The sequence below is a fragment of the Anastrepha ludens genome, chromosome 4, assembly GCF_028408465.1.
Source record: "Anastrepha ludens isolate Willacy chromosome 4, idAnaLude1.1, whole genome shotgun sequence".
Taxonomy (NCBI): Eukaryota; Metazoa; Arthropoda; class Insecta; order Diptera; family Tephritidae; genus Anastrepha; species Anastrepha ludens.
Genome location: NC_071500.1, coordinates 112533817 through 112543171, shown reverse-complemented (window position 1 = coordinate 112543171; position 9355 = coordinate 112533817). Strand labels below are relative to the sequence as shown.

At 34.2% G+C, this 9355-nt stretch overlaps 1 protein-coding gene and 1 non-coding gene across 2 annotated transcripts; one reads left to right on the top strand and one right to left on the bottom strand.

Annotated features, from left to right (window-relative positions):
* Window positions 1–1925: 1925 nt before the first annotated feature.
* Window positions 1926–1997, bottom strand: Trnae-uuc (transfer RNA glutamic acid (anticodon UUC)). Its single transcript has one exon. It is a non-coding gene; the product is annotated as a tRNA-Glu (tRNA).
* A 1295-nt stretch (window positions 1998–3292) lies between these two features.
* Window positions 3293–6033, top strand: LOC128860638 (uncharacterized). The gene is made up of 2 exons (XM_054098277.1): window positions 3293–3747; window positions 4864–6033. Exons 1-2 carry the CDS (start codon window positions 3373–3375, stop codon window positions 5407–5409), a joined length of 921 nt encoding a protein of 306 aa, XP_053954252.1. The 5' UTR covers window positions 3293–3372; the 3' UTR covers window positions 5410–6033.
* Window positions 6034–9355: the final 3322 nt, after the last annotated feature.

Below are 9355 nucleotides of genomic sequence, written 5' to 3'. Positions count from 1 at the left end.
CTTTTCCCCAATAGTGAAGACACTTCAAGCCCTCCAACTCCCATTCTACACGAAACACCTGGCCCCAGATACACATGGCTTCGGTAGAGTGCAGAGTTCAACCACAGTCCAATAGTCGACTCTCCCGCCGGGACTGAAGAGGTGGTCCGCGAACTATTTGTTTGGTTGGCGATCGTCGTCATTTTTCGAAACCACAGCTCAAAACAAAGAGAATAAAGCAACGTGTACCGCACAATACTGCCCTTTCACCCTTGCTTTTCAACTTCTATATCTCGAAGCTCCCCCAACCACCAGAGGAGTTTCACTGGTATCCTCTGCTGACAATTGTTCGATAATGGCATCCGGCAATGACATCAATGACTTATATTCCAAAGTGAACGCTTATCTCAATCGTCTTTATCGCTTTTCCACTGCGAGAAATTCCCAGCGTCTCCCCACTAAATCCTGCAAGTAGGAGGTTTAACTGCAGTTAAAGGTAAAAGTCGATGACACACCAATACCGACCGTTAATAGACCCAAAATTTTGGGTGTCACCTTCGACAGTTTGTTCTCTTTCTCGGCGCATACAACCACAATTGCCACAAGGGTTCGAGACCGCAACAAGGTATTCAAATCGCTAGCCGGCAATACTAGCGGCAAAGGCAACGAAATGTTGTTGGCGATATTTAAAGTAATTCGCTGATCGGTACTAAATTACACTGCGCTCGTTTGATCGCCTGGTACTAGTGATTCGTAGTGAACAAAGCTGCACATCTGTCAAAGACAGCCGCGGTATGCTTTCTGATGTCTAGTCTTCGACTACACCGACGTGATCAAAGACCAAACAAGACTGCAACTACTGGGCCGGACAGTATATAGAAAGACATTAAATGCGTAACTTTGGCTAAACTCCTACCTATCCGGAAACGGCTCCGACATTCTCAATATGTGTCCGGTATGTGAAGGTATCCCGCACGACACTAACCACTAATTCACATGCCTTCTTAAGCTACAAAAAATTATGCAAAAATATCCTAATAGCGAACGACCAGCCAAGTTTCTAGATTAAACTTTTCAAGAAAAAGCTTTTTCTAAAGCTCGCACGCTATTAGGTGACGTTACTAATTTTCAGGAACCCCAATATCACATCACCTATCGAAGTGAGGGCACGACGACAGCTTCAACTATTGCACGTAAAGACCCTCTTCAAAATAACTGCTGGGTTGCTTTCAGACATTTTTTCGGACAAAAAGTGTCAACCCTTATGAGTAGGTACTATCTGCTAACGCAAAGAGATAAACAAATAAAAATATGAGCATCCATAACAATAACGATTACTACCGAGCTCGACAGATTACCTTATCAGGATCGCATTTGCTTGTTCGGACCTCTTGACCTCAAATATTGGAATGTATGTATGTATGTACGTACATATCGATACTTTCGTGGAAGCATCACACAGCAGATTGATATTTTTGAAAATATTATGGATGAATGCATTTGTGTGTGTGTATAGACAATACTGTTATCAGTTAAATAGTGCGAACGATAGGCTCAAGGCTCCATAATAAAAATCCAAGCATCCAACATGTTTGAGAGAGGATATATGTACATACATATGTATGTATTATATGTGCACATACATACATACATATGCTCATGCACAATTTGAAATCATTTTAATCTATTGTAGTTCGATCGGTTTGAAGAAATTTCCAAGTATGAGCAATTTTTGTGGAATGTGTGGAAAAATATTATATTAAATTAAAAACAAAAAATCAATGTGGCCTGATGGATAGTGGAATGAAGTGGAATTGTGTGGTTTCGAAATTTTTCAACTTTTTAGGGAACAAAAATATATTTGGATATTTTAAAGTTCAACTTTTTAAGCAACAAAAATATATTTGGATGTTTTGTAAAATGAATAAAAATTCAATAAAAAAACCTTCCCATACCGGGAATCGAACCCGGGCCTTCTGGGTGAAAGCCAGATATCCTAGCCACTAGACCATATGGGATATGCAGAAACTACCTTATTTTCGTGTATTAGATAAAAAAAACAATCGAATATTTGCGCAAATATTTTTGCAAATATTCAAGGCACACCTTGAAAGGGGGAAAAATAAAATAAATCCCATTTGGAAAAAATGAATCATGCGGCTACAAATAAAAATTGAGGTAATAAAATAACAACAGAAAGCATTACACTATGAAAAGTGTTAACAAATTTAGCAACAGAAATTTTTATAAATATCACCAAGAATAAAAATAAAAATTTTCAAAAACTGTCACATAAAAAAAAACAAAATTCAAGAAAACACAAATTTACGCATACTATTTTTGGATAAAGGCAAATACTTAAAAAGAAAAAGGAGTAAAAAGTATTTTAGGAAAGCATTATTTCGACTTTCAGTAGAAAAACTATGTTTCAATTTATTTTTAGTCTTCTTAACTAATAAAAAAATATTTCAGGAAATTATGTTTTAATATATTTTCATATTTTTTAAACATATTTTATGTAAAATTTTTTATTAATATTAAATTAAAACATATTGTATATAACATTTTTTATTAATATTTGCTATAAATATTTTTTATTAATTTTTCTGATTGAACTTTTTTTAATATTGTTTGTAATAATTTTTATATATTTATTGTAAAACATTTCGTTTAAGTATCATCAAGATATCATTCATTAATATAAATTTTTTTTAAATATAAAAACGAAAATAATTTTTATTAATCTTTTGATTCCTCTTTGTTAACATTTTTTTAATAATGTTTGAACATTTTTTATAAAGCGTTATTTGAAGTAGGAAATATTATTCATTAATATAAAAATAAAAGTAAAACTTTTTTTATAAATTATTACTAATTTTTTAATATTTGCTTAATACATTTTTATTAATTCCTAACCTTATTTTTAAATATTTTTTTTATTAATATTTGCCAAAAAGTTTTTTTTTTTAATTTTTCCAATTTATCCTTTTTAATAATTTTTATAAAACATAGTTTTTAATATCAAAAAAAAATTTAAAATTTGAAAATAATAATTTTGCTAAATATATTTTTTATTAATCTTTTCAACAAATTCTTTTGTTAATACTCATTTTCAGAAAACAATATTTTTAATATAATAAAAAACGTACAAAAACTTTTTTTAGACAAGTACATCAGCAAGTAGCAGCTTACTCTTCCTTCCCCTCAGCCGTCACATTTGAATGAATAATTTTTTCTTATCACAAAATACTCATCAGGTGGCAACGCCAATGGCGATGTTCGCTGAGCATGTCATCAAACGTGTCTGACAACTTGTAGCACGTCTTATCACAGGCTTTAGTACAAGTTTTACGGTCCGAGTGTAAAGATAAGCTTAAACCAATTGAACGGAATATGTCCGAACTGCAAAGTGTTTCATGTCTCGGTGGCGGCGTGCATTTCTGGAAGGAATTCATAAAAATCTATGAGAATTCGCCAGCTCTTTGGGATACGAGAAGTATGGCTTACAAAAAGCCTTACCTCAAGCGTGAAGCCTACGTTAAGCTGCGTGATAAGCTACGCGAAATAGATCCAGACGTGCAAGTGGACTATGTGAAACGGCGCATTAACGGCTTGAGATCCTGCTACAGGCGTGAATTGCGGCGCATACAGGATAGCAAAATGAAAGGTGACGACTTGTATAGGCCAACTTTGTTCTACTTCAAAGAGATGCAATTTCTTGATAATGTGCTCGACATTGATCTGGAACGTGATGCGCGCGAGGGCAAAGTAAGTCAAGCTAATTTTAATACATACGCGGCAGTTTTTACACACAATGAAAATAATACAGAGGTGACGCCATCCGCAAACCGCTAATTTGTGCTCGGCGACATCTGGCAATTGTGCGAGGTCAGTGCGGAAAATTAACAAACCTTTGTGTGCAAATATAGGGTGGGCCATGTAAAATTTGCTTTTTTAATCGGCTATAAACCAAAACTAATCAATACTTTTTCAAACTTTTTTTTTATTTTGAAGATTGAACATTATCATTTACGAATTTTTTTTTTTTTTTTTTATTACAAACATTTAACTATATATAGGTATACAATGTTTGTTGACACTACAACTAGTTTAAGGGAAACTAACAAGCAGTATGAATTTAACAATTATGTGGGGTTTTTATGAAGAGAATTTTAAAAACTCTTCTTTCCATTAACTACCGATAAGATCATATGGTTTTTTTCGCTGGAGTCGTCGGGTTAGGCCTGCGGTGTTGAGAAGTTTGCTGGCTTCCTCGTTAATGTGCCTCTGGAGCCTCATAGAGTGGGCTGCTGCTTGTATTTTATGAATAAAAATAATTTCGTTCAAATAACTGCCACGACTGGCTTTACAGTAGGCCATTCGATCAACCCGATTTTTAAGCACAGTTTTGATTGTTTGGGCTCCAATTTCATGAATGGTAACTCCGATTTCGTGTTTTAAAGCATCAACCAGTGACTCGTTGTGGACGCATTTGCTTCTTTACAGTAACATGTGGATTTCCTGAGCCCAAATCTGACAATTTTGCTTATTGACGTAGCCACCGGTGCGAAAATCAGAAAAGAAGAAGAAGACTCACCACTTTGGAAATAGGTTTTCAATATTTCCCAATTTTGTTCAAGCGTATAGCGTCCCATTTCGTAAATGTCAAACCTTTAAGTAAATTATGAACACATTTGACATGTCATTCTCAAAAAAATAGGTAGTTCAAGAAGCAAACGCTATATGACCCACCCTCTATTTCTTCTTCTTCTGTTTTCGTTTGTTTATTTCCTGTGCTGACGTCACGCCTATTGTACGGCGCAATCTTGTATTCTATTATTCTTAGCTCTTATTGGAATTGAATATTTTTGAACTCTCCAACAGGTGGAAAGACGGGGCCGTAAACCAAATTCGATTAATAAACTTTCGAAGAAAGTCGTCCGAAGAGATTCATCGACTACCTCGGACTCTGAAGAAGACAGCAGTGACAAGTCCTCAACATCATCAACAGCGGCACAACAACAACAAAACCAGCAACCCACTGCACTACCAACAACATTGTACGCCAATGCCAACGTCACGCGGTCGCAAGATGCCAGTCCTGAAACACAGTTTGCCACGACATCCGGCACCTCATACACAACACTCGCCTCCACGCCTTGGGCACTATCGCTGGAAGCACAAACTTTGGGCGCTAGTTGGGTTGCGCTCTATCATCGTTTAGACCGCAATCAACAGCTGTACGCCAATAAGGCCATAATGGAAGTGTTGTACCAAGGCGCATTGGGCCGTTTACATGCCGACTCATACAAAGCTCTGGAGCGTGAAATGAGCCACAATTTCCTGGATGATCATCGTATAATGGAAGCGATCAATGAGGAGTTGGCGACCGATTTTATAACCAAAGTGGATGGGGGAGGTCTTTACTGAGAGAAATTAAATGATTTAATTTTATAGTTGTACTTTGTGTTTTTGTTTTGTCTTATATTTGGTATTCTGTAAAAGGACATCGAAGCTTACTTTAATTAATTCAGAATACCTAGAAATAAATATCATTAGGAAATATAATATTTTATATGAGAATTTCAGATGCGCATAACTCAACAGTTTAGTTGTTAAGTGAATAGATTTAGAAATACGAGAACACATACATATGTACGTACATAAGTAGGTATGTATGAACGAGTAATACTCGCACTGTTCGTTGTGCCCTTTTTCGTTATAAGCCAATATAAATTTATTTTATTAATATTTTTTTACTTTATTATTCTTTCTGGTGAGTTTTAAAATAAAATTAAGTCTTCATTAAAAATGTAAAAATAATTTTTATTAAATTTTCTTATTCTTCTTTTAAAATATTTTTTATGATAATTTCCTATAAATGTTAGTTATTAATTTTTGTTAGTGATCTTTTTTTATTATTTAATATTTGTTTAAAAATTTTCTATTCGTCTATTTAAATATTTTTTTATTAATATTTGCCAAAAATATTTTTTAATAAATTTCCTTATTCATACGTTCTTCCTCTGTTATTCTTTCTGGTGGTTGTCAGATTTGTCAGATGAGCAGATAAAGAAAGGAAAATAAAAGTTGTAGGTAAAAATAGTGAGTATTTGCATACACGCATACATATGCACATTAGACTGGCCGCAGCTTGTATGGAGAAAAATAAAAATTGAAAATCCAAAAGTTTTCGGGTCGTAAAACATGAGGTTAGATGCAATAAAGAACGGTATATTTTTTCAGCCCGATCCGATGATGCCTAACCGTGCCCATTTGATCCCAAAGTATGGAAAATTTGAAAAAATCACAATTTTTACTAATTTTTTTTCGTTTCCAATTTTTTTGTTCGAATCTTATATTTATTGATGTGATGCGATTTTAATTAATGATCTTGTTTACTTTATTGCGGAATGGTCCAATTTATATCGCGAAAGCCAACTGACAAAAGGCGCTTTCTGCACACATAACTGATTAGTGATACGTGGAAAATATGTCAATGTCAGTTGAGTAAAAGAAAATGTGTTTTATGAACGGTGTGTTGAGCCAGCTGCTAAATGAAATAATTATTTTTAAATTTTATGCAAAGGTAATTTTTAAATTATTTTTCACTCTTCACTATAATAATAAAAATAAAAATTTGTTTCATAATCAACACTTTGGTGATCACTAAACAATTCATCAACTGTTGTGTTCGCTGAATACGCTAAAAGTTTTGAATTTTTACTCGACATTTGAATTAGTAGGCTTTGACATTGCATTTTTATTCAGTTTCAGTTGTCTTATGCGTTTAATAGTACAAAAGTAATTAGTTAGTGAAAAAATGAGTTCAAAATCATTATCAGGCATTCCGGAAAAAAGATTACGTTCTGAGCAAAAAATATTTCTTGTGGGTGAAAGTGAAAGTGTTATTTTGGGGGCCAAGTTGCCATCAATGAAACAGGTGCTTCAATTATTGTTTTACAAAGTAAGGCACGAAAACTTGACTTTGGAAAGCAGTATGAAATACCCGATTGGTGCCACGATTGAATTTTGGAAAAAAGCTAAAATTCCCTAACGAGAAGTGTCGTAAAAGTGAAGCAGAGTTTAGGATAAAATTGAAAACTTCATATTTGACATTGCAGAAATAGATGCCCTAGGTATAATGAAAATTCAGGAAGATAAAGACTTTCTTTTGCTCCAAAGAAATGGAGAATGTCCAGGTAGTATGTATGGTGCCGATACTGTACTCACAAGAAAAGAAAAACGCAAAGAGCAATGAATGGAAGAAGAAAGAAAGCGCGTTGAAAAGCATTTAGTTCATAGTAAGTTTATTAAAGTTAAGCTTTACTGGTTCTTTTTTTTTAATATTTGATCCCATTTGAAGCTAATTATGCTCTTGAAGTCTCTGGTACCGAGGATGCTGAAAAGGATATTTCAGGTAAAGAAGAAAATGCAGCAAAAGATATGAATGAAGGCAAAGATACAGACGGAAGTAACATTAATTTACTACCGAAAAAGGCAAATCGAAAAAATTAATTTTATTGATGATAGAATGCTTGCATGCATGGACAAATGTAACCTCCCAGCAAGAGATGCCATGCATTTGGTGAGTTCAACGGTTGCTGCCTTCATAAATACCATGCAAAATGTTAATGGAACGCCGTCAATAAAAATGGAAGATTTAATTCTTAATCGAACAACATTACATTCGATGAGGAGAGATTATCGTCACAGACAAGCTCAAGAGATTATTAATGGATTCAATGTAATGGTTTTACTGAATATGTTTATAAGATTTTGGATTCTTGACCTTTCTTTTTACTTGTTTGTAGACTCCCGACGTTTTTGTCCTTCACTGGGATGGCAAGCTGCTTGCAGAAATCCGAGGCACAGAAAAGAAAGATAGATTGTCTCTCGTTGTCACAGGAGAAAATATGTAAAAACTGCTGGGGATACCAAAAATTGAAAGTTCGACGAGAAATGCAATAGCTGCAGAAATACATAATGTTTTGTGCAAGTAGAAGCTCGATGATTTAGTGGAAATTGTATCATTTGATACAACAGCTGCTAATACGGGAGTTAATAATGGAGCAGCGTTCTTGCTTGAAAAAAGGTTGGGCCGAAATCTACTTTTCTTTCCCTGTCGTCACCATGTTAGTGTGTTGCTAGTCAAAGCACTGTTCGAACTAAATTTTGGCAAATCATCAGCACCGGAAATTCCCTTATTCAATCGTTTCTCTAACAGCTGGAAAAACATTAATTCTAAGTCATTCAAAAGTGGAATGTCGGAAAATGAAGTTCGGAAAGTCTTTACAATAGCTGAAGTGGAAATATTTAAGAATTTTTGTCTAACTGCATTAAATAGTCACCACACTCGTGCCGATTATAAAGAATTACTACAACTATCGTTGCTCTTTGTTGGGGAAGACGTACCAAATTTTTCACAAGTACGGTCACCTGGTGCAACATTATACGCAAGGTTTATGTCGAAGTGCCTATATTGCTACAAAATGTTTCTGTTTCGCGAGCAATTCGTGTTAACGATTTCAGAGATAAAGAGTCTAAGAAGCGTTTGTATTTTTTAACCTGCATCTACGTTCCATATTGCTTTCGTTGTGTGGATCCAATAGCTGCTCCACAAAATGACCTTAAGCTCATTCAAGATGTGATTGTATGTTTCGATAAGAATGTATCCAATGCGTTGTTACATAAAATTAAAAATCATTTATGGTATTTGTCGGAAGAGGCGGTTGGCCTTTCATTTTTTGATGATCAAATTCCTTCACATATTAAGCGAAAAATGGTGGAAGCAATTACTAGCGATAACCAGAAGGAAGATGCTGTTCCAAAGAGATTTGTTGCAACAATGTCAGAGATAACGCTTTACGGCAGAAAGAATATAAATGATTTTATTTCATCAAGAACTAAAACATTCTTTACCCGCTTAGGAATTGAAACAAGTTTTTTGGAATCAGATCCTTCAACATGGCAAGAAAGCGGGAAAGCGAATTTGTCTGTAGTTAATGACGCTGCAGAGAGAGCATTGAAATTGATCACAGACTACAACAGATCGCTTACTTATAATGAAGAAGATAAACAGTACTTACTGCAAGTTGTTGAGCACTACAGGCAATTGTATCCGTCTTACACCAAAACATCTCTCATTAAATAGACACTCTAATTCTTTAATTAAAATGTTATTAAATTAAAATAAATTATATAAATAAAGTTAAATTATATATAATATATATTAAGTATATACATATTAAATTAAATTAAATTATATAAATTGGAAACAAAACAAAGTTTGTAAAAATTGTGATTTTTCGAAATTGTCCATACTTTGGGATCAAATGGGCACGGTTAGGCATCATCGGATCGGGTTAAAAAATTA

Excerpts from the sequence above, each read along its gene's own strand:
- LOC128860638 (XM_054098277.1), top strand. The coding sequence starts at position 3,373 with ATGTCCGAACTGCAAAGTGTTTCATGTCTCGGTGGCGGCGTGCATTTC. Across the intron at positions 3,748-4,863 it reads GTGATGCGCGCGAGGGCAAA|GTGGAAAGACGGGGCCGTAA; the intron begins GTAAGTCAAGCT and ends ACTCTCCAACAG.